Source organism: Microcaecilia unicolor, chromosome 2, assembly GCF_901765095.1.
Source record: "Microcaecilia unicolor chromosome 2, aMicUni1.1, whole genome shotgun sequence".
Lineage (NCBI taxonomy): Eukaryota > Metazoa > Chordata > Amphibia > Gymnophiona > Siphonopidae > Microcaecilia > Microcaecilia unicolor.
In genome coordinates, this window is record NC_044032.1 from 49,669,492 (window position 1) to 49,695,483 (window position 25,992).

At 45.4% G+C, this 25,992-nt stretch overlaps 1 protein-coding gene across 1 annotated transcript in view; it reads right to left on the reverse strand.

Annotated features, from left to right (window-relative positions):
- Positions 1–1,227: 1,227 nt before the first annotated feature.
- CTIF (cap binding complex dependent translation initiation factor) overlaps positions 1,228–25,992 on the reverse strand; it is a 531,105-nt gene continuing 506,340 nt past the window's right edge. Inside the window, exons 11-12 of the mRNA XM_030192931.1 lie at positions 7,997–8,050; positions 1,228–2,056 (exon numbers count right to left, since the gene is read on the reverse strand). Coding sequence (XP_030048791.1) covers positions 1,841–2,056; positions 7,997–8,050 — 270 coding nt within the window. The 3' untranslated portion in view covers positions 1,228–1,840. The remainder of the gene's footprint in view (positions 2,057–7,996; positions 8,051–25,992) is intronic.

Here is a 25,992-nt window from a genome sequence, read left to right on the forward strand (position 1 = left end):
CGTTACAGAATAGATGCAGCCAGATACGGGTGCAAATCTTATATAATTGGCTGTCAGCATCCAGTTATTGATGGTTAACAGCTGGTTAGCCAATTAAATTGCATGTGCATCTCAGCAGCGCACCCAAATTTGGGCGCTATATATAGATTCTGGGGGGGTTTATGCACAGTTGAACTTACCATGCTAAGACTCACCCCTTTATGTACTGAGATGTAATGTCCAATTTCTGAGCACTGCAAATCCTCATAATGCATGAGCCCAACCCATTGCTTAGGCTGTTCTTTCCAACATTAAATTACTTTTACTTTTTTGTTTTTTTTAATTAAACTCTCACTATATGTACTGGCAATTAGCAGCCCTGCTACACATAGCCTTCTGTAACCACAAATTAATCTCTACACACTGTGTATGAGGGTAGGATTTCCTACGTTTACCTTCTCCCACTAAACAAAAGCTTTTCAGTTGTTTTAAGAAGCTGCTCTGGAAGCAGGAACACTGAATCCATTTTTTTTAAATATAGGGGGGGTGGGGGGGGGGGGTGCTGAAGCCCTCCCTCCCGCTTTGACTGCTCTGTATAGCAGAAGTTAACAGCCCTGGGCTTTGAAGCAGGCGGTGGAGGAACGGGCACAGCTCTTGAAACCCAAACCTGGAAGCAATATGATACCTCCTGTGACAGCACTGTCAAATGTGGGCTACCTGAATTCAAAAACTGGCTAGCATCATGTATGACTTTCAGACTAAATCAGCTGATTCAGTGACTTCAAAGGGAGCCCCTTAAAAAATAATGGATCCCCCCCCCCCCCCCCCCCCCAAAAAAATACACCTTAAAAAGTGCAATGATCAATCCAGCACTGGGCAAACACTTTTCAAGTCTACTTTTCAGGGATAGCGCAGAGGCACACTGTGGGCAGGTTTTCTCCCCTGTTTCACAGACCAGCCCTGGAGCGCCTGCCTGTTTCCTAAGAGATAAACCAGATCGGAACAAGAGTTTTTAATTACCATAAACTGCGGCTAGCAAAACCCCAAGTAGCACTTCTACTTGGGGTTAGATTATCCTTCTGCCCTAATGTAAGGGCCCAGTCGCTAGCTTCCATCCTGCATTGTTTTTATGTTAAAACCTTTTTTGTTTCTTCCTTTATAACCAGAACGAACAGTGCAAAGTTCTAATCTGTAATCAAAATGCTTTTCTTAAACAGAAAAAAAAAATGCTCCCTCTGCTTCCTCCCCACCAGACTCTCAAACCCCCACCAACACATGTTTAGAAGCTGAAAAGCAAGCTCTGTGCTGACAAAAGCGATGGGGTCATTTGGCAGGCCCTGGGGTACGGCACGTGCCTCCTTTTGTCCTTGCGGGACATCTGCTGCATGCCGCCTCCCGCCAGTTGGCCAGTGTGAGCCAATACAATGGTGTGAAAACAATACCAGCCTTGGCTTCCCTCTTGCTCCTCAACCTTCATTTTCATCCTTTTTTGTCTCGTCTCCACTTCCCCCAACAATACCAAGGCTGGATGTATGTTCCTGTGCACAAAAGCAAAGAAAAGCAAGGGGAGGGGAAGGAGAGGGGCGAGACTTGCGTGTGGCAGGGGAGACATGATTGAAAGAAGAAAGACGCTTTGTCCCCCTCCTCAGCTTCCTACTTTGAACATATTCTTAAGCATGCTGGGGGGTAGGGTCTTTTCCACTCTTTGCCACCTTTAGTATTCAATTTTAGAGACATTTTCTCCAGCAATTGATACCCTGCTGCAAATCGTGTTTCCTCTCTCTCGCCTCCAAGGTGCGACACTTCTTTCCGGTGCTCCTTTCCTATTTTCCACCCTCCCCTCCCCTCCCCTCCAGCCTCTTCAGGCCGTCAGTTTTTGGATGGTCTTGTTGTAGTACTGCGTGATGGTGGGCATCAGGGGGTTCCAGTTGTTGGCGTGCAACTCGATGACCTCGAGGAGGAGGGATCGTGTCAGCATGGACTCAGACGGGCACAGCATCTTGTCGCGTGCTGCCGCCAGCAGCTCCGTCATCATCTCTGGCAGCTGCTCCTCCAGCAGGCGGCCTGTGCTCTGCAGCTGTCAACAGAGAAGGGGGCAGAAGAGCAGAGTTGTCACTCAAGGCTAAAGCTATTGCTGTTTTGTTTTTGTTAAATTTGACCATCTTTTCTGCAAAATTTCAATGGGGCTACAGGGGAAACAGGGCATTACTTTGGGCCTTGTTTACTAAGTCGCACTGTAGCCGTGCTAGCATTTTTATGTACGGGTGTCTCTAGCATTAGCGCATGCTAAAAACGCTAGAGCGTCTAAGTAAACAGGGTTCTTAGTGAGAAAAATGAGGGGGGCACACTTGTTTCTGTAAAAAAAAAAAAAAAAGGTATAAGATGAGCAGTAAGGTACAGGAAGGTTCAAGAGAAAACACCCCCCCCCCCCCCCCCAATTCTATAAGGTTGCACGCCCAGCTGTATGCTTACCCCTGGATTCTATATATGGTGCTTTGAGTTGTGTGTGCAAATATGGGCAAGTGCCCAATTTGCATGCACAACTTAATTGAATAACGAGCCAATTAGCATTGATCAAGATACCAGTTTCCCTACTTAATATACCACTAAGGGGTACAAGCCATCATTGCGGTTTACAATAAACAATGCAAAATGAAAAATCATTGAAAAAGACGTGAACTACAATATATAAATAGGAAAGTGAGAAAACACATTATAATAAGCAAAGATAGGGTTGGGGAAAAGGAAGGAAGTACAGAAAGAGTTCATAACTCTTGGCTAATAGCCCAGTGTCCCATCCAGCAGAACCACACCAAGGGGCCACTAAATGAAGGCTAGAGTCACACAGTAGGGCCCATATAATTGTTGAAAAAAAGTAAGTTTTAAGGGCTGCTTTAAAATATGAGTGTGAGTGTATTAGGCATTAATTCTAAGGGAAGGTTATTCCAGTGGCGTTCCTACGGGGGCTGACACCCGGGGCGGATCGCCGATGCGCCAGGCCCCCCCCCGGGTGCAGCGCCCCCCCCAGAACAGCGCGACGCCCCCCCGGCGAAAAAACCCTAATCCAACGGCGAACCCCCCCCCCCCCCCCCCCGGGTGCACACCGCTGGAGGGGGGGGGGTGCCACGCTCCTGCCGGCTCTTCGTTTTCATGCTCCCTCTGCCCCGGAACAGGAAGTAACCTGTTCTGGGGCAGAGGGAGCATGAAAACGAAGAGTCCACAGGCACGTGGCACCACCCCCAGCGGCATGCACCCGGGGCGGACCGCCCCCACCGCCCCCCCTCTTGGTACGCCACTGGGTTATTCCATTAAGTAGGACCAGAAACAGAAAACACTGTTGTCAGAAAAGTAGCACATGACACCAAGTGGAGAGATGGCACAGTTAAGAGATGTTGGTCCGATGAACACAAAGCCCGGAAGGGAACGTAAGATGCAAGATATTGTAATACAGTAGGAGGTTGATCTAAGATGAGTGTTTTGTGAATTAAGGTCAGAATTTTAAACAGTGTTCCTGTTTCAGTAGGGGGGGGGGGGGGAGGTCATATTGTCATATTTCCGACTACCAGTGACCAGCTTTACTGCGGTGTTCTGGATTATCTGCAACTGACGCAGGTCTTTCTGTCGTAGCCCATTAAATAAAGCTATAACTATATTAAAAAACGTGCCTTGATTTTAGCTAACCATCAAATTATCCCAACTGACTCTGTACCACGAATCTTGTTCCCATCATATATCTAGTCTTGGTTCCTCAGCTACATGGTAAGCTGTGTTTAGCATCATATCTCCGTTAGTTGAATGTTCTAATGCATGCTTATTAGATGTATCATTAGTATTATGCTAACATTGTATTATGTCTCTGGTATTTGAATTCCAGGGCTGTTAAATGTGTATATTTTTGATACGGTTTCACTGTAGTTCTACTATTAGGTTTCAAGTTACTGTTTTCAAGTTTACTTTATTTATTGTATTTATGTTTATTCTTGGTTATTTTATTATTGTGATGCTGTTAACAAAATTGTAAGTTTTATGTTAAACTGTACCTGCTGTACACCCCCTTGGATGATTCTCTTCATAAAGGCGGTTAATAAATTCCAATAAATAAATAAAAGCATTGCAATAATCTATATTAGAGAGAACCAGTGAATGCATCAGAATACGAAAAGCACTGCTCTCCAAGAAAGGGCGAAGTGATCTTATTTGACGCAGTCAATAGAAGCATTTAGAAATTACAGTGGAAATGTGAGCGGAAAAAGTAAGACCAGCATCGATTGTGACTCCCAGGATTTTGAGTGTATCGGAAAGAGTCATAATTGGCATCCTAACAAGCAATTAGTAGCACTTCTTGGATTTAATTAGCAGTTACGTGTGTTAATTTAGGCACTAGATCCGCATCTAAATTTTACATGTGAATCCAAAAAGGGGGAGCGGAAATGGGAGGTCATGGTGGATCAAGGGTGTTCCTAGAATTTACGTGCGCAGTTATAGAATGAGGAGGATATGTGCCTAATTTAGGCGTGAGGATTTGCACCACATTCAATTGGTAACAATGGCCACGCCTACAGTTAGGCACAATTCCCAGGCATAAATGCTATTCTATAAACCGCATCTACAAGTGTGGTTTACAGAATAACGTTGAGCGTTATTCTTTTTCAGTAACATATATACAGAATCTAGCCCTAAGCGTGCAAAGTTGCGCGCTCAAATTATAGAATAAGGCCAGTTGCGCATATAAATTAATTTAATAATGAGCTGTTAATAGGTGTTAATGAGCACTGATAGGTTATAATTGGCATTAATTGGTGCCAATTAGCAGGAACACTATTCTAGAAGATGAAAGTACAAATTCTATCATGCACAGCTGCTAGAAGGGAGGACCTGAGAGGGGAATTGGCGAACCAGAGGCACGCCTATCAGGTACACGTGCAGGTATTAGAATAGGGTAAAGGGTAATATTAGCACTTATGTGCCCAACTGCCAACAGTTAGGTATAAGCACTTATGCCAGTCTTTTAGCTGGTGTATGTGGTCACATCTAAAGTTAGGTGCGTAAATGCAGACTTATGCTAGTATTCTATAACAGCAATTGCGCATCCAACTGTCGTTACAGAATCTATGCTTAGCACACTGTATCCTAGTACCTAACTTTAGGTGCCATTTCTTGAATTTACCCTTATGCTCTCCTAATCTAACTTTCACATTTTTTTGTCTTCACTCCACCCCAATTTGCCCTACATCATTGATCATTTTTCCACATAGCTCTTTGAACCCTTGTCTGTTACTGCTCCATGGATTAAGCAGGAAGAATTTAACAAAGAAATAGTCGATCTGAGTTCTAAACAGCAACCAAGAGGCCAGGGTAAGAAACAAGAATACCCCCTACCATAGGCGGTCGGTGGCCCAACTGTTTGGGGAGGCTAAAGGGGGCGTGGTTAGGGGTGGGGCCAGGGGCGGGGTTTACATCCATAATTGTCTGACAACGCTCATGTCTAATTCTACCATCATGATCTAGTCCCGGCCCTATAGGCTATGGGATCTTGCTTCTAGCCAGTTTCTCCCATTTTTAGTCCACTTCCATCTTCCTCCATGGCATTTTAAGCTGTCCCTTTTCTGTCACAACCTGGCCCCCACAGATACACCACATTCGGCATTTCTTTTCCACCTCACCACCATAGGTTCGGGTTTTCATTGTATTTGTATTATTTTTTTGCCCGCCCGCGCCCTCACCACTATGTGTTTTCTTTATCCTTCTGTCTCTTTGCCCGGAGGCCACTTCCCTTCCACTTCCCGCCTTGTTTTTGCCTTTTCCCACCAAGATGGAGACGCTACTGCTAGTAGGCTAGCTAAAAGGCGGGATTTTAGATGTGCGCTCGAGCCAGCTAAGTCTGGCGCCATAGGAGGCGTGGACCGGGCCCCCCAAAAATAAGGGGGCGGGGCTAAATGTCGCACGCGAGCGGCTGGTGAGAGAGAAGTGTTTTCCCCGCTCTCTTGGGAGCGCAGCCCCGCTGCCGGTCGAGTCCATTCGGTGCTGGGAGAGGAGGAAGGGGCAGAGGATGTTTTAAGAGTTGATTGCTTTTTTTCCCCCCTTAAAGCACATCAATGCATATCACACATGAATAATGCACACCAACCTTATTACAGCTTGCTTCGGGGCTTCTCGGCCTGACGGCATGACGTGCCCCGCCTCCTCTGACCAGCCTTCCTACTTCCGTGAGGGCTGGACGCATCATAAGGAAGACTGGTCAGAGGAGGTGGGGCACGTCATGCCGTCAGGCCGAGAAGCCCCGAAGCAAGCAAGCTGTAATAAGGTTGGCATGCTGCTACCGGCAGCGAGAGAGACGCTTGGGGGCTTGTGGCTGGGGAGGCTTAGCCTCCCCAAGCCTCTTATACCGGGTGCCTATGCCCCCTACGTATAGTCCAAAAACCAGTACAGAAAAGTAGGGGAGGACCAGGAAATCTCATCAGCCGATGGTAGGTTGAAATAACTTTATTCATTCAGCACCAGATAAGTATGTGACCCATATATGTCTGGTGCTGAATAAAGTTATTTCAACCTACCATGGACTGATGAGATTTCCTGGTCCACTCCTACTTTTTTGTACTGGTTTCCATATCTGAGCTCTAAACATGGGAAAAAAAAACCCTTTAGTTGAGCATGCAGGCATATGGCATCACTGGCAAAACAATACTGACTATAAAAATGGTATCAATAAAGGAACCTTATTTGTCATAGAACTAAAGATGAGTGTGTGTTATTCGCTCAATTATTTTACACATTTGAAAAAAAAAAATTAATGGGCCTCTAGTCTTTCTGATGAACTTTACCTCTGTAGAAGGACTGCATTTAAAGTCCTTTAAGCTGGAGTTTATATTTTAATGTCTCTGCTTCAATTTTTATGCTGTAAAGTATAGAGACATTTTGGCAGGGATTTAGCAACTCTGCCACTGAATTCTCTGATGTCATATTATCACCGGCATTCCCTCCACCACCAAAACTGTGAGGTCACACTATCACCAGAGTCTGTGAAGCTAAATAAATACACAATTCTAAAATGGGCTGAATGTTACACAGTTAGACGTTTGATTATTTGTGTAAAACCTATTTTAAGTGCTGGAAAAATATATAAACTCTTTTATGCCAGGTAGGCCTCCCTGGCTCCAGGTAGAGAGAGAGAGCTAGAGGTATGAGGCTAGAGTGCAAATCACTGTTCTAATAAGGCCAGGGGAGCTTGGGCACACTGCAAAGACAACAGAGCTCTAGGGGAGGGGGAGGAAAAGGGTCTGCCTGGCCACAGAAGCCTGTTAAGGGCTAGTCTCCAAGGAGACATCCATTCGAGCCCTCAGGGCCAGCCGAACTTTATAGTCTGCAGTTGGGGGTGGGGAGGAGGGAGTACATGTCATGGCATGCTACAGTGTCTATGCTGTGTGTTGGACAGTGAAAACTGAATTTCAGACTCAGAAATTAGAGCTGTTCCATCTTTGCTTATACCCTTCACTATCAATTAAAAAGTTCTATTACGCATTGTGTTGACGTTGCAAATAGTATACCATCTATTGGGAACCACTGGTTATATGTCAATTTCTATATAGTTATTACCAGATGGTATTTGAATACTCCTCTCTCCACTTGTGTGCACAAATAATGATGTTTATCAACCCAGGACCTCAACGCTTCCAAGCTTGGCTATTCTGCAAAGATTACATGCTCTTTTTCTCATAAGAGCGCCACCGCTATCTCTGGAGCTTTGTTCCTATCATTGGCCCTTATTTTTTGTTAATACGGCAGGAACACCACAACCCAATGTAAAAAAAATTCAGACTGGAGAAAAACACATTGGTTTCCCAGTTTACCCGCCAATTGCTGACACCCTTAGTGTGAGAGAAGAGATATCCAAAAAACTCAAATAGAATCAAACAGAAAAGGACTGCTGAACAAACCCCGCCCCTCTCTTAAAACCCATTAACAAAATAAACCCCAAACAAGAGCAAATTGGAAAAGTTGGAGAAATGTCTCCACTTACCTCCATAGAACAGCAGAGAACTGCATCTTCTTTCACATCCTGGGACTGCAACAACTAAAAAACAAGAGAAACAAAGGATCAACATTAATAAATGTGTCCTGGTTGGGCCCAGGACAGACCTGCTACAATCAGATCACATCTGCATCTCTTCCACTCCCTGCTCTGGTTTGTAAATGAACGAATTACAAACTATCAAATCAATCTGCAGTCGAAGAGTGGCAGAAAGGCTTTGCCAAACAAATTCTTTTTTTGGATTCTCGGGCCCCAAAGTTGCTCCAAACCTCATAGACCATGCTGTCTACTGGAATGAGCTTTCCAGCTGGGCTACAACCTGCCCCATATTCTTCCGACTACACCCCAAAACAAGTTAGGAGAATCAAAAAAGGAAACAGAGGGAGAAGAACTATCAACACTGGTGCTTCTCCAGGTAAACTCAGAGCATACAGTTAAGAGCAACGGGCTGCTTGGTTCAAATCCTACTGCTGATCCTTGGCAAATCGCTTAACTGTTTATTACCTCCATTAGAAACTTAAATGGTGAGCCTTACAGGGACAGAGAAATACCTACTGTACTTGAATGTAAAACAGTTCGAGCTACAACTAAGAAAGGAATGAGTGAAATCCCCAAAAATGAATGAGTCAATATTCAACCCCCCCCCCCCCCAAGAATTCAGTTGGCACTGGTGACCGGCACTGAATATCTGGTTTCAGTTTTGTCTCTGCGGCAACTTAACTGGTTAAGCCGATATTCAGCGCTAACTGGTTAGGTACTTAGCGGTTAAAGATAGGCCAAATAGCGGCCTATCTTAACTGCTAATCTTAGCCAATTAGTTCTGAATATTCACACTTAACCGGCTCAGTTGTGTGACATAGCTGGTTAGCGTCTAGCTTCTAATATTCAGTGGAGATAACCGGCCATCTCGTGAATATTAGCAGATAACCGGCTAAGCGCTATTTCAGGGCCGCCGAGTTGGGGGTCTGGGGGACAAAATTCCCTGGGCCTGGGCCTCCAAGGGGTCTCTCTCTCTCTCTCTCCTGCTCCTGACGGGACCCGAGTGATCGCAGGTCTGGTTCAGTCTCTTGGCGGCCCTGCGCTATTTAACCGGCCAGGAGCCATTCCTGGCCGGTTAAATAGCGCTGTAAATCAGGTTCAAAGTGATTTAACTGAGAAGGAGAGGTTCCTGGCTCAATTAAACCACCTGTGTGTAGCTATCCGGGGATATTCAGCAGCACTTAACTGGATAGTGCCGCTGATTATCAGCACTGGCTGCCAAACATGAAGCAGACTATTTTGTGGGTGATCCGGGGACGGAGTCAACACTTAACTGACTAAGTTAACCAGACAAAGTGGAGTGCTTAACGCTCAGTTCTATCTTTATCTGGTTTCACTTAGGTGGCTGTGCTGAATATTGCACTTAACCGGATATGGGATAACTGGCCGCACAAACCTGGATATTCAATGCTGTTGCCCGAACATGGCCCAGCATTGAATATTTGGGTATAACACCAGTGACGGCCAAAATAATGCTGAATGTTTACCCCCTAAATGAACATCACATCCAAGAGCTAAACGCCAGAACTTCAAGATTTAGTTTAGTTTATTTGGTAACGTGACCTTTTCGCTTTCAATTCCCCAAAATTCCACAGTGAAGTACGTTAATAAATTTGAATTAAATAAATGCATATATCAAGAGTCTAAAACATAGTAACATAGTAGATGACGGCAGAAAAAGACCTGCACGATCCATCCAGTCTGCCCAACAAGATAAACTCATATGTGTATACCTTACCTTGATTTGTACCTGTCTTTTTCAGGGCACAGACCGTATAAGTCTGCCCAGCACTATCCCCTCCTCCCAACCACCAGCCCCGCCTCCCACCACCGGCTCTGGCACAGACCGTATAAGTCTGCCCAGCACTATCCCCGCCTCCTAACCACCAGCCCCGCCTCCCACCACCGGCTCTGGCACAGACCGTATAAGTCTGCCCAGCACTATCCCCGCCTCCCAACCACCAGCCCCGCCTCCCACCACCGGCTCTGGCACAGACCGTATAAGTCTGCCCAGCACTATCCCCGCCTCCCAACCACCAGCCCCGCCTCCCACCACCGGCTCTGGCACAGACCGTATAAGTCTGCCCAGCACTATCCCCTCCTCCCAACCACCAGCCCCGCCTCCCACCACCGGCTCTGGCACAGACCGTATAAGTCTGCCCAGCACTATCCCCGCCTCCTAACCACCAGCCCCGCCTCCCACCACCGGCTCTGGCACAGACCGTATAAGTCTGCCCAGCACTATCCCCGCCTCCTAACCACCAGCCCCGCCTCCCACCACTGGCTCTGGCACAGACCGTATAAGTCTGCCCAGCACTATCCCCACCTCCCAACCACCAGCCCCGCCTCCCACCACCAGCTCTGGCACAGACCGTATAAGTCTGCCCAGCACTATCCCCGCCTCCTAACCACCAGCCCCGCCTCCCACCACCGGCTCTGGCACAGACCGTATAAGTCTGCCCAGCACTATCCCCGCCTCCTAACCACCAGCCCCGCCTCCCACCACCGGCTCTGGCACAGACCGTATAAGTCTGCCCAGCACTATCCCCGCCTCCCAACCACCAGCCCCGCCTCCCACCACCGGCTCTGGCACAGACCGTATAAGTCTGCCCAGCACTATCCCCGCCTCCCAACCACCAGCCCCGCCTCCCACCACCAGCTCTGGCACAGACCATATAAGTCTGCCCAGCACTATCCCCTCCTCCCAACCACCAGCCCCGCCTCCCACCACCAGCTCTGGCACAAACCGTATAAGTCTGCCCAGCACTATCCCCGCCTCCTAACCACCAGCCCCGCCTCCCACCACCGGCTCTGGCACAGACCGTATAAGTCTGCCCAGCACTATCCCCGCCTCCCAACCACCAGCCCCGCCTCCCACCACCGGCTCTGGCACAGACCGTATAAGTCTGCCCAGCACTATCCCCGCCTCCCAACCACCAGCCCCGCCTCCCACCACCGGCTCTGGCACAGACCGTATAAGTCTGCCCAGCACTATCCCCGCCTCCCAACCACCAGCCCCGCCTCCCACCACCGGCTCTGGCACAGACCGTATAAGTCTGCCCAGCACTATCCCCGCCTCCCAACCACCAGCCCCGCCTCCCACCACCGGCTCTGGCACAGACCGTATAAGTCTGCCCAGCACTATCCCCGCCTCCCAACCACCAGCCCCGCCTCCCACCACCGGCTCTGGCACAGACCGTATAAGTCTGCCCAGCACTATCCCCTCCTCCCAACCACCAGCCCCGCCTCCCACCACCAGCTCTGGCACAGACCGTATAAGTCTGCCCAGCACTATCCCCTCCTCCCAACCACCAGCCCCGCCTCCCACCACCAGCTCTGGCACAGACCGTATAAGTCTGCCCAGCACTATCCCCGCCTCCCAACCACCAGCCCCGCCTCCCACCACCGGCTCTGGCACAGACCGTATAAGTCTGCCCAGCACTATCCCCGCCTCCCACCACCGGCTCTGGCACAGACCGTATAAGTCTGCCCAGCACTATCCCCACCTCCCAACCACCAGCCCCTCTTCCCCCCACCGGCTCCGCCACCCAATTTCGGCTAAGCTCCTGAGGATCCATTCCTTCTGCACAGGATTTATTTATTGGAATTTATTGACTGCCTTTATGAAGAGATTCACCCAATTGCTCCCCCGCCCCCTTACAATCTCCCTCGCGTCACAATTCCTTCACACTGTATGGTAAAACTAAATACAACCATGTCAAGACCAGCCAGGATGGGTGTTTCGCTGACACTTTCCCCAGGGAGTTTACATGAGTGAATAAAAGCCTCTCTGCAGGCTCCAAGACAGATGTGCAGTGACACCAATTAGCATCAAAAGATGCACATGAGGAATAAGCACATTAAAATAACATGGTTCAACACGTAAAACATTAAAATTCTAATTGCAGCTTAAACAGCTAAAAGGCTGAATTTCCTGTATGTGAAACCAACAACAAACACTTTTAATGCACAGTGGAGAGGAAGCTCTGGCACAACTCATGTTAATATGAAGGTTAAAATGAAGTAGGACTCAGGAGGAACAAGGAAATATCTATTCACGGAAAGGATGATGAATCTGGAATGGCGTTTCCGGGAGAGGTGGTGGTGATCAAAATAGACAAAAAAGTTATATGAAGACTTCAAAATAAAAACTGACCCCTACAAATCATTTAGAAAATTTGGTAAACAAACAAAAATACAAACAGTAATAGTGTTCAGCCTGGGCAGGCCAGTAATAGCGGTTAAATTTGAGCATAAAGATGCATGAACACTCACATTCTGGAAATCACATGTATAAATCATGCCTGTACTCAAACTCTTCCCTGAACACACGTATTCTAAAGTCACATTAAAGTAGGCATCTTATTGCACCATGCACATTTTACACATGAGGTAAGAGAGGTCTTTTACACGCATGTAATGCCATCTTATCTATATTATTCGAATATTCTAATGCATGCTTGTTAGGTTTTCATTGTTATCATGCTGACATTGTATTATATCTATGTTACTTGAATGTTCTTCTATGCTATTGTGGTATCATTTGTATTGTACTGACATTTATCAGTTATATGATTGTTGTATAGAGCTGTTAAATGTGTATATTTCTGGTACTGTTTCATGTTAGTCCTATTCTTAGGTTTCAATTTGTTGTCTCCAAGTTTACTGTATTTATGCTTATATTTGGTCATTTTACTACGGTTATGCTGTTATCAAAATTGTAAGTTTTGAGGCTCGTTTTCAAAGCACATAGACATACAAAGTTACACAGGTTGCTATAGAACTTTGTACGTCTCTGTGCTTTGAAAATGAGCACCTTTGTGTTAAACTGTAACTGCTGTACACCGCCTTGGGTGAATCTCTTAATAAAGGCGATTAATACATTTCTTTCTCTCATATATATATAAAATTGGTATATATACTGTATAATATTGGGATTTATTAATCACCTTTATGAAAAATTCAATCAAAGCAGTATATAGCAGGTATATATATATATTTTTATTTGCTGCATTTATACCCCACATTTTCCTACCTATTTGCAGGCTCAACGTGGCTTACATTATATTGCAAAAGGTATAATCATAAATAGAGTAAGGGTTTGGTCTAATTTAACATATTACTGTGTAAGAAATTAGGTAAATAGGTCAGTAGAATTATTTATATAACGCAAAATAAAACAGGTAAGATATAATGACCAATAGTGATAATGTGATTAACATAATCAAATTAGAAGGGATCAGTATTAGTTGGTTTAGATATAGAATGGAATCAAGTCATTAAGGAGGATTTTTATTGTAAGTCTCTTCGAACAGGTGCATCTTCAATAAATTCCGGAAGGCTGTCAAGTCATGCGTTGTTTTTATAGCAGTCGGTAGTTTATTCCATGATTTTGTGCAGAGGTATGTGAAGGTAGATGTGTGTAATGATTTGTATTTTATATATATACTAGTAAAAAAGGCCCGTTTCGGAGACCAATGAAACGGGCGCTAGCAAGGTTTTCATCGTAGTGTGTATGTTTGAGAGGTTTGAGAGAGTGTGTGTGTGAGTGACTTTGTTAGAGAGACTGAGTGAATGTGCGTGTGTGTGGGTTTGTTTGACATAGAGTTTGGCTGTGTGTGTGAGTGTGTGAATGAGAGTGCGTGTGTGTGAGTGTGTGGCTGGAACCCCCCTTCCCCTCTCCTTCCTTCTCCCCCCTTTTTTCCCTCCCCCCTTCCTTCCCCTCACCCTTTCCTTTTTCATCCACTCCCCCTCCCCTTCCCTGCTTCAATAGTTTTTTTTTTATGACAGCCTTCCGCCATTTCCTTTCATGTTAGTCTCCCCTTCTTGCATTTACTTTAAGGTTTTTTTTTTTTCTTTCACGGAGGTGGGAGTGTGTGTCGCCACCGTTGTTCTTTTTATTGCGCCTGGCCTCGTAACATCGCGGTAGTTTGCTGGAGAAATCATTTTCTGTTATGTACGCAGCTTCCCGCCCCCCGTAAAACTGTAAAAAAAGCCGTCGAGCGGGACTGTGCTCCACTCCGCTTCTGCATTGACGGCAGAGGCCGGTCGTGTACTGCTGTTGCAGTAGGACGCTGTAGTCTGGCTCTGTGTCGCGTCAATCAGGTGATCAGCGCGCGTAGTAACGGGTGTGCGACGTCGTTCGTTGCTCCGCCCTCGATGTCATCGCGTTTTGACGCGAGGGCGCTGTGATCTTGCAACTACAAATTTGGAATGTTGGAGGTGCGTTTTATATAGAGAGATATAAATATATAGAGAGATCTAGAAATATATAGACAGATACAGGTATGAAAAATCCTTTATAAAATTATTTCAAAGTCTAAGAAGATTTTTCTCTAGAGAATTTGATATATATCTTATTATAGACTTTTTAAAGAGTTTTTTTTCCATAAATATATTGAATAAAATAATTTTTAAGAATACATGATTATTTTCAAGCATCCTAACCTTTTGGAAATCTTAACAAGACTTATATGGCAGAGTTTCCCCAAACCTGTTTTGCGGACCTCATGGCTAGTCTCGTTTTCCGGATATCTACAACAGGCACGAGCTGTATTTGTATGGACTGGTCAATACAGCTCATGCTTATTCACTCTGGGTTCAGCAGAATAAGTCTGGGAAGCCCTGCCCTTTATTTTGGACCTGTATTTCTAAATCTGTGTTTCTGAAGAATATGCACGAGACAGATTTGTGTACAATGGAGTTAGTGAATGCCAAATCTAGCGTATGCATATCCATTGTTGATCTCCTAAAAAATATCTGGTGATGGTATACACTAGGACTGGCCAGTGGCGTACCAAGGGGGGGGGGGGGCGGTCCGCCCCGGGTGCACGCCGCTGGGGGGTGCCGCGGCACGCACCTGTCAGCTGAGTTCGCTAACTTCGCTGCAGCTCCCTCTGCCCTGGAACAGGGGGGGGGGTCATTTCGCCGGGGGAGGCGCAACGGCGATCCGCCCTGGGTGTCATGCAGGCTAGGATCGCCACTGGGACTGGCTACATAAATACAGTTTTAAACAGTTTCAAAGGAACAATTTTCTTTCTTTAACTGTACCCTATTTGTGGTTTTTGCTAGCTGGGGTTTTTTTTTTTTTACTTCTCAATTTCAGAGGCCAAAACAGCAACTGAATCCAAGAATACATAAGGGCAGGGGGGGAAGGGATCTTGGCTTTAGCTCATGCCTTTTTTCAATTGTAGCTCCAGGCATGTACTGTAGAAATTTTCCTGTCCATGGAGGGCTTAAATCTAAGGGGTCCTTTTTCCAAGCTGAGGTAAAAAGGGCCCTGCGCTAGCGGCAGGGGGGGGGGGCTTTTTTGCCGCTTGCTGTGGCCCTTTTCACCGCAGCGGGTCAAAAGGCCAAAACCTGGCATGGCCGTGTGATAAGATTTCACTTACTGCATGGCCATAAGGAGCGAGCACTTAACGCCTCCCACTGAGGTGGCGTTACATATTCCTGCTCTATCCCGGCGGTAACTGCACGCGGCGCTACCCATTTACCACCAGGTTAGCGTCACACTGAAAAATACAGCACTATTTTCTCCAGCATTATTAAATGGACTTGGGGAAAATCCACTATTTCTGGGGTAAGCAGTATAAAATGATTTGTACTTTTTTGGGATCTTGCCAGGTATTTGTGACCTGGATTGGCCACTGTTTGAAACAGGATGCTGGGCTTGATGGGCCTTTGGTCTTTCCCAGTATGGCAATACTTATGTACTTATGGATTTAACGCCAGTGCCCGCGTTGGGCTGGCAGCAACTTCAGAGTAGCTTTGTAAAAGGGTCACTAAGTTTGAGGCATTGGAGGGTTAAGGGGGGTAATTCTCAAAAGGCTCCAGGATGATGCATGCTAAGCGTGAATATTAGAACGGTGGTTGTGCGTGCAACTGCTGTTATAGAATACTGGCCTAAATCTGCATTTAGGCTAGCTCAATGACTGGCTTAAATGTTCGCACCTAACTGCTGTCAGGCACATGAATGCTGCTATTCTATAACCAGAGCATGTAACTGCCTGATACGCCACAGACTCGCCCATGTCCCTCCCAGGTCCACATCCCCCTTGAAGTTGTGCGCTCTGAAATTTGAATGCATAACGTATTACCCGACTCTTCCTCCCCCTCTCCCTCTTTAAGTTCCCCCCAATTCTACCAACCGTACATGCATCTTACCCACCATAATATAACCATGTATTCATTCATAAATTGTATTTGCTCAGACCGGAACCGGCTAACGCCGTTAATGGTTAGCACGTAAGCCACATTGAGCCTGCAAAAAGGTGGGAAAATGTGGGATACAAATGTAACAAATAAATAAATAACTGCAAATTGGTGCCAATCATACCCTATTACTGCTCAATAACACCAATTAGCAGCTCATTATTAAATTAAGCTATGCACCAGACTGCCTTGTCCTATAAGTTGTGTGCACAAGTTTACATACTAGTTGCAAATTTGGCCACACCACTTTCTAGAATTAGGGGGTAAGTGAGAAGCGGAGCCAGGTTGATGGTGCGGGGGGAGCAAAAGCAGCGAGAGCGGACTTCTGCCGGCGCACATTTTCAACGCAATAGTTTGAGAAAAAAATAGGCGCCGGCAGAACTCAGTTTGGGGGAGCGGCCGCTCCCCTGGCGCCCCCCCCCCCCACCCCAGCTACACCACTGGGGTAAGTGACTTGCCCGAGATGACAAGAAGCTCTAGTGGGAAGACTTTTGGCTTCCTTGGTTCTCAGCCGTTTGCTCTAACCTTTAGTTTGCAATCTGCTCTATTAGATAAGTGCAGAGGATCCTTAAATGAAAACAGGGAGGAGAGGAGAGCTAAGTTACTGTGTAAAGATTGCACAGACTACATGGGCCCTGCAGCTCTTACCTTTCATAATTTTTTTCTGTTTTCTATTCTGTACAGTTCTCTTAACTAAATGCTAACAGAATGGACCGAATTCTGTAAATAGCTCTGAATTTGGTGCCGAAAAAATAACATTCTAAAAATGCCGCTGAAAGTTAGGGGCTGTTCATTGAATATGCTTAGCGCCTAGCTTTAGATGCAAGGATTTACACCCCTAAACCCTGGTGTAAATCCCCATGCCTGAATTAGGCACGGATCCCCTTTATTCTAAAACAGCGTGTACAAATTCTCGGAATGTCCCTGATTTGCTTGTGCACCCAACTTTGGATGACCTACACAGAATCAGGACCGCAGAGGGAGGGGGAGAAGCTAGATTCCCAGGGCCCGGCCTCCAAGGGGGACCCAGCGCCTGGAAAAGTTTCCAAAGGCAGGCAGAAGGTTCTGCTCCCTCCGTCTATCTCTCTCCTGCTCCTGTGTGTTGGGACCAGAGTGATTGCGTTAACGCGATAACCCAAGTCCTGCCACACAGGAGCAGGAAAGTGACAGACCAAGGAAGGAGCAGATGCAAGAAGGTGTGGGGGGTGGCAGCAATCTGAGTGCGGGGGGGGGGGGGGGGCACATTCTTGCCCCAGGCTCGGCGTTGTCTCTCAGCAGCCCTGCACAGAATTTAGCCATATTACCCATGATGACCAGAGATGCTCCCTGGAGTGCAGTTTGGCCTTACATGTGCAGTTTGGGATTTTGAGAACTAGTAGGTACTGACTACCAGGTGTAAATATGTGTGCTTGTAATTTTGTTGAGGTAACTTTCATCCTTTTCTAGTGAAAAAAAATCAGTGAAATGCACAGGCAGGATTCCAAATAGGGGTTATTTGTCCACATCAAAGTAGAAAAAGTGGGTCCTAATGGACAAGGGAAGGCAGTGTACCCCAAGTCCTTTACTTAATAACTTTCACAACACTCACCACCACAAAAACTGAACTGAATTACAAGAATTTGGTCCAGTGTATGCTATATCACAATTTAAAAAAAAAATCACTTCACCTTTTTGGTGAAAACCCCAATTTAAAAGTGTACTAAGGGAAAAGACTAAAAGACACACAAGTATCAAAAAGCAAATCAATTTTCAGCATATTAAAATCCCCGTTTTAAAGTTCAATTTCCAAATAGTAGAAAAAGTTCTCTGATAATGTGCTGTAGTGGGGTAGAAATTAAGTACACACTTTCACTATGTAAGCAGCCATGGAGTGAAAGCGTGTGACTGAATTTCACTTATATGGACGGTTACAAAATTCACCCATTAGTTATTACTGGCATACTCCACAACATACTCTGACACTGATTTACAAAACTGGGTTATAGAAATACTAGAGTGCCAACAAATGTACAAAAGACAGGAAATTCACAATTATGGGTCCCCAAGGGAACCACAACTCAGAAGATTCAGTGTTGCTGGATTTCAACTGTTTTTCTATGACGTTATCCCATCATAATGTGAAGCATTGAATGTCTCTCCATTCAGAATTATGTCATGGAGGATTTCAGGACCCCCACCCAAACACCTCCTCTCTGTGCCTTTCATCTTCAGTACCTCTTCCCCTCCCCCCCCCCTTTCAGTGCTTGCTGTCTCCACCTTCTATTCCTCCATCGCACCTTGGATCCTGTACCCCTCTAGCTCATTCCTCATGATTTCTTAGACCAATTCACATTTTTGAACTCTATCTGGAGCATCTATCCTGATATAACCAATCCCAATCCTCATTAATAATAAATAAAATTATCATACACATGTTCTAAGTAGTGCTGGACTCAGGACTGATCACTAGGCACTGATATCCCATTTCCTCAAGATCAAGCTCCATTTATCACTAGCCTCTCTTAAAGGGAAGTGCATTTGTTAGCATGCCTTAAAAATTTAGCGCATACTAAATCAATTTAATGTGCATTAATGGAATTAGCACATGTAAAGTTGATGTGCATGTACTAAATGCTTACTCAGGTAAATGGGCAGTTTGAAAATTACCTACTCTTTCTGAGGGTGAATGTGGCTGTCAGGAATTAATTAAGTAAAAGAAATATAGAAAGAAAAGATAGAAAATACCAGATAAAACTCAGAGAAGTGAAGAGACAAATACGACTGGCAAAAGCACAGGTGGAAGCAGGGGCTTATCTGCATGGGGCCACAGGGGCCTGGGCCCCCGCAGATTTTGCCCTGGACCCCCCTACCGCCGTCAACCCTTTCCCCTCCTACCGCCGTCACCTACCCCTGAGGTCCGCTTCCTCCTGCCGGTTTTTAAAAATATTACTTCAGCTGGCGGGGAACCCCAACCCCCGCCAGCCCAGCTGAGGTCTTCTTTAAGTTCTTCATCCTCGTGCTGTGAAAGCTGCATCCCTTCCAGTTGGACGGAGTCTGACGTCGCAGCACGTTGTACGTGCAGGACGTCAACGTGCTGCAACGTCAGACTCCATCCAACTGGAAGGGATGCCGCTTTCACAGCACGAGGATGAAGAACTTAAAGAAGACCTCGGCTGGGCTGGCCGGGGTTGTGGTCCTACGCCAGCTGAAGTAATATTTTTAAAAACTGGCAGGAGGAAGCGGAACTCGGGGGTAGGTGACGGCGGTAGGAGGGGATAGGGTTGACGGCGGCTGGGGGGGGCTATAATGTGCCCCCTCACTCTAGCCCCTGCCCCCCCCTACCGCCGAACCTCAGATACGCCCCTGGGTGGAAGAAAAAAGTGGCTACAGATGTAAGACAGGTGACAAGACTTTTCAAGTACATTGGAGAAAGGAAGAAGGCTAGAAATGGAATTGAGACTGAAAGACACTGAGAACTACAATGTGGAAACTGATGAGGAAAAGTGGATAGGCTAAACAAATACTTCTCTTTTATGTTCATGGAAGAAAATCCTGGAGAAGGACCTTGGTTGGCCAACAAAGGTATATATGAGAATGGAAATAGATATTACACTGTTCATGGAGAAAAATGTTTATGAACAACTTGAAAAAACTGAAAGTGGACAAAGCCATGGGAACGAACAAGATCCATTCTGGGATACTGAAGAGAGCTGAAAGACAGTGGCGTTCCTAGGGCGGCTGACACCCGGGGCGGATCGCCGATGCGCCCCCCCCCCCTGGGTGCAGCGCCCCCCCCCCCCAGCAAAACGACACCTCCCCCCGGCGAAACGACACCCCCCGGGTGCATCTTTACCTGCTCCTGGGGAGGGGGTGCCACGCGCCTGTCTACTTCACTCGTTTCATGCTCCCTCTGCCCCAGAACAGGAAGTAACCTGTTCCGGGGCAGAGGGAGCACGGAACGAGTGGCGCCGACAGACGCGTGGCACCCCCCCAGCGGCGTGCATCCAGGGCGGACCGCACCCACCGCCCCCCCCTAGGAATGCCACTGCTCAAAGAGGTTCTGGCAGGTTCTCTTAAAGATTTAACAAATCCTTGGAGACAGGAAGTTTCATGGGATTGGAGAAGAGCAAACGTGGTCCCTCTTCATAAAAATGGTAACAGAGAAGAAGTCAGAAACTACAGGTTGGTAAGCCTCGCTTCAGTAGTTGGAAAAATAACGGAGGCTCTGCGAAGGAAAGGATAGTGAACTTTCTGGAATCCAATGGGTTACAAGATCCGAGGCAATACAATTTTACCAAGGGAAAATTGTGCCAAATAAACCTATTGGATTTCTTTGACTAGGTAACCAGAGAACTGGATCGCGGACAGATGCTAGATGTAGTCTAACATGATTTCAGCAAAACCTTTGACACAGTTCCTCATAGGAGGCTCATTATTAAAATTAGAAGACTGAAGATAGGACCCAACATAGTGAACTGGATTAGAAACTAGTTAACTGACAAGACAACAGAAGGTAACATAAGAACAGTACCAGTACCTGGCAAGATCCCAGAACAGTGGTAAATGGAATTTGCTCAGAGCTAAAGGTTAGTAGTGGAGTGCCTCAAGGATCGGTACTGGGGCTGATTCTCTTCAATATATTTGTGAGTGACATTTCTGAAGGACTAGAAGGAAATATGTCTTTAAGCTGATGACATGAAGATTTATAATAGAGTGGGACACCCTGGATGACATGAAGATTTATAATAGAGTGGGACACCCTGGAGGGAATAGAAAACATGAGAATACATCTACAAAATATTAGGTCTAATGTTTGGCAGTTAAAATTTAACTGAAAGAAGAGCAGAGTGATTCATTTGGGGAGAGGGGGTGAAAGGCTGATATGCATGGACCCGGAAAGGAACCTTGGAGTGAGTGTCTGAGGATCTCAAGGCTGCAAAACAATGTGAAAAGGCAGCGGCTGTAGCCAGAAGAATGCTAGGCTGCATAGAAAGAGGCATAACCAGCAGAACAAGGGAGGTGTTAATATCCCTGTTCAAGTTATTGAGAAGGCCTCACTTGGAAAACAGTGTTCAGTTCTGGAGGCTGCATCTAAGGACATAAGGCGACTTGAAGCAGTCCAGAGGAAGGCAACAAAAATGGTATCAGGATTGCACCAAGAGACATATAATTAGAGACTTGAAGACCTGAATATGTATACCCTAAAATGGGGTTCCAAACCCAGTCCTCGGGACACACCAAGCCAACCAGATTGTCAGGATATCTACAATGAATATGCATGAGAGAGATTTGCAAGCAGTGGCCCCACTGTATGCAAATCTCTCTCATGTATATTCATTGTGGATATCCTGAAAACCTGAGTAGTCTGGTGTGTCCTGAGGACTGGGTTAAGAACCAGAAGGGACGGAGGAGATATGATACTGAGAAGTTTTTTTCCCAGAGATGGGAAAGCGGTAAAACTAGAGGTCCAATCATTTTTAACACCTACTAAAATACGAAGATGACTTAATGAAAACAGAAGTGGAATACTTCCCTTGGGACTTCCAAAGGTTGGCTGATTAATGGAAACAGGATTTTGGTCATCTGGTATCGGTGGAATCTATCACAACCCAGCTTAAGTGTCTTCATACAACTGTCCTATAATATAGGTCTACAAGAACAGTATTATTTTTGCGTATTACGGTTGTATATTGCACCTCACAAGGTCAGACTGATGAAAACTGTTACTGTTGATACCTGTGCCAAATGAGCAGAACCAAATACTTCTTTGGTGCATTTGTTTTGGGACTGTGCTCCAGTTCAGAATTTTTGGACTCAAATTATTCATTACATGATGTGCGTCTTGAAACTGATCCTGCGGTGGAGTCTCTTACAAGATGCAGGAAGTTATTAATTTAGAAATTATTCACTGTGGCAAAAATCAATATATTGAATTACTGGAGGTCGCAAGATTCTCCAACTATGACCCAAGGGAAAAATAGTGTATATACTTTATTAACTATGGCACGAATACATGCCCACAAGGGGACACCGGTATGGTGGGGAATAAATGAATATTATGAACATTTTGTGATACTGTAAACGTTACGTTTGTTTTCAAGTGGATCTTTGTACATAAATTTAGGTTTATGTTGTACCTTTTTATCTGAGAATGTCCTAACGGCCGCCAGCATAGTTTGCACAGAAATAAGTAAAATAGGAGAGGATAACTTTATAGATTGTGTGAGTGAAGAAATGGATATGAAAATCTACCCTTTTTAAAAGCACACGTGTTTTGTGCATCTCAAATCCAATTTTGTCTCTAAAAGTACCCTGCCCATCTCCCTTGGAATATGTCGGATTGCACACTTCAATTTCTTTATCTTTGAGGTGCACCGAAAGCTGGAGAGAGGGGAATAATTTTCAGCTGTTCCTGGAACCTAATTACTTTAGCTTAAAAACAGGCAATTGATCTCCACTGGGCAATTATTTTTAGTGAAACAGCGAAAGAAAACATACCTCATAAAACTTTAATCTCCCTAGGGGCAAAAAGAAAATAAAAATAATCATTTATTTCAGGTAAATACAGCTCAACATAAAATAATCTTTACCCATTACCTAATTTCCAGCAGAAATGTACAAATGTGATAAAGATACCATTGTGTTCAACAAAGCAAACTATGAAACCGTCTAGCATTTTGCTCCATGTTGACGTTAATATAAGCAATTGACATGGAAGCTGACGAACATGTCTGGAAAATAAACGATCCAGAAAGGATCTCCCCCTTCAACAAATGCACTCATCTATTACAGGGGGTTTTTCAAATGCTAATTGCTCATAATCATTTTGTTGGCTCTTACAGATATTGCTGCCAACCTCAGATTGCTTTCAAAGAAGCTTATCAACAAAAAAAACTCATTCAGCCATATAATTGCCCATTCCACGACCATGAAACCAACAGCTGAGGGCAGCTTGGGGGGATGCAAAAGCACCTGCTCACATTTGCCCTACTGCATACATTTCGGTTAGTTTCTGTGTTTAGGGTAAGCCCTACAGAGTCACACGTTTTCCTAGCATTAGCAGTCAGCTGTAAAACTTATGGATCATAAGTACATAAGTAATGCCATACTGGGAAAAGACCAAGGGTCCATCGAGCCCAGCATCCTGTCCCCGACAGCGGCCAATCTAGGTCAAGGGCACCTGGCAAGCTACCCACACGTACATACATTTTATACATGTTATTCCCGAAATTGTGAATTTTTCCCAAGTCCATTTAGTAGTGGTCTATGGATTTGGCCTTTAGGAAACCGTCCAACCCCTTTTAAAACTCTGCCAAGCTAACCGCCTTCACTATGTTCTCCGGCAACAAATTCCACAGTTTAATTACGCGTTGGGTGAAGAAAAATTTCAGTCTCATAGGTACTGATTAGCAGTGCAGGAGATCCCCCCCCCCACCCCACAAGAAGCTCCAGATGTGGAAGGAAGACCTCTCTTTCCCTCCTTTCATCTGGATCTTGAGCAGCTGGAAAAGAACAGAGGATTTCACACTCTCAGGTGTCCTTTTACTAATCTGCGAGAAAAAGGGCCCTGTGGTAGTAGCGGGGGCTATTTTTACCATAGAGAGTAACCCCCCCCCCCCCCCAAAAAAAAATGGTCATGCGGTAAGATAATCCTTATTGGGTGGCCGTGTGCGCTTACCACCACCTATTGAGGTGGTGGTAAGGGCTCCCGCGGTAACCAGGCAGTGAGCGGTGATGCCCGATTATCGCCGGGTTAGCGCTGCGCTACAGAAAGAAAACTTCCGGAGCACCAGAAACGGTACGTCTTCCAGCCGGAACTACTGCTGGCATCCGCATTGGGCCGGCAGTAGTTCCGGATTAGCGAGCGGTAAGCCCAGATTAGTAAAAGACCCCCTCAGTGTCTTTCATTTTCCACTCAAATGCTCCATAAGAAACAGTTGTTGGCTCTTTGGGTTGGAGCACCTCCATGGAAGGCGGTACACAAATGAGGTGTATTAAATCTGAGGTGGTCAGCACTTTTTTTTTTTTAAACACAGCACTGGGCTGTACCAGATACAGGTGGTGAATATTCGGGTATTTGGTAGCCATCAGAAGCCAAATGGGGACTGCTGAACTGCTGATATTACTGTTGTACGATGTTTTTTTTTTTTTTTTTAAGAAGTCATCTGCTTCAGATATAAAATGTGCTATTTATTACGGATTTTAATGTGCTGAATTCTTGTAATGTCCTGGTAAAATTGCTCATTGTGCTCGTTGCTCACTGTTGGCTCTCTCTAAATCAAACCTCGTCACCGTTCCTGCTCAGGGTAAACTCTGGTCTTCCTTCCCTACCCACATTAACTGCTCCTTCTTGTTTCCTTCTCTCCCTCCAGCCCTCTATCTCTAAGGGCCCCTTTTTCTAAGCTGCAGTAGGGCTAAAATGCGGGTAGCGCGGGCCAAATCGACACTAGCCCAGCGGTAATTTCGAAGTTGGTGTGTGCTGTATCTCACAGTAGAAAATAAGAACATAAGAGCAGCCATACTGGGTCAGACCAACGGTCCATCTAAGCCCAGTATTCTGTTTTCCAAACAGTGGCCAAGCTAGGTCACAAGTACCTGGCAGAAACCCAAATTGTGGCAACATCCACATTTCATGTAGAACCCCAAAGAACAGCAAGATTCTGGAATCCTAAAGCGTGACGAGATTCCATGCAGAATCTCAAAGAATAGCAACATTCCATGCTACCAATCCCAGGGCAAGCAGTTGCTTCCCATGTCTGCCTCAATAGCAGACTATGGACTTTTCCTCCAGGAATTTATTCAAACCTCTTTTAAACCCAGATACGCTAACCGCCGTTACCACCTCTTCTGGCAAATATTTTTCTATTTTCTACCGCGGGGGCATTCCTGCTAATTGGCAGTGAACCCACATTGGCACACGCTACCTGATTACCGAGTATCATGTGAGCCCTTACCACTAGGTCAATGGGTGGCGGTAACGGCTCAGGCAGGAAATAGCTGCATGCTACTTTTAATATTAATGCATGGCCATTTACCACCCCACTAAAAAAAAAAAAAAAAGCCCTTTTTCCCCAACCACAGTAAAAAAAAAAATGGCCCAGCACAAGCCAATTTCACACATCCAGACTACCGCAGCCCACTTTTTACCACAGCTTAGTAAAAGGGCTCCTAAATGAACTCCTTTCCTTCCTCCACTATTAGCTCTGGTTTACTCTCTCCACCCACCCACTCCTCCCCAATTAGATTCTCTTGCTCCCTTCCCCTTCAGACTATGCTGGAACCATGCAGCTATTAGGGAGAAAAGAGCATCCTTCAAAGAATGGAAAAAAGATCTGAATGAAAAAAATAAGAAGCAACATAAGCACTGTCAAGCAACATGCAAAGCACTGATAAAGAAGGCTAAAAGAGAATATAAAGAAAAACTTGCCACAGAGACAAAAACTCATAGTAATTAGGGCTTAATTTCTGAAGTAAGCTGTAAAAACTGTAAGGTCGTTTTTAGCTCTTCTGCATGCTGTTTTACATTCTTTAATTTGCAATTTTTCAGTATATAATTTGTATTTCTTATCTTTTCATTACTTTTATTTTTTAATTTTTTAGGGCTGCATTTTGAGTAACATTTTTAATTGCGATTAATTTTTGTTCCCATTGCAGCTCCTTGTGACCACCCTAGTGGTCTCTTTAAAATGTTGTACAAATTTAAAAGCTTCACTTGATTTAATAGATCTTTACCGATTTTGAATAAGCAGCTTTCT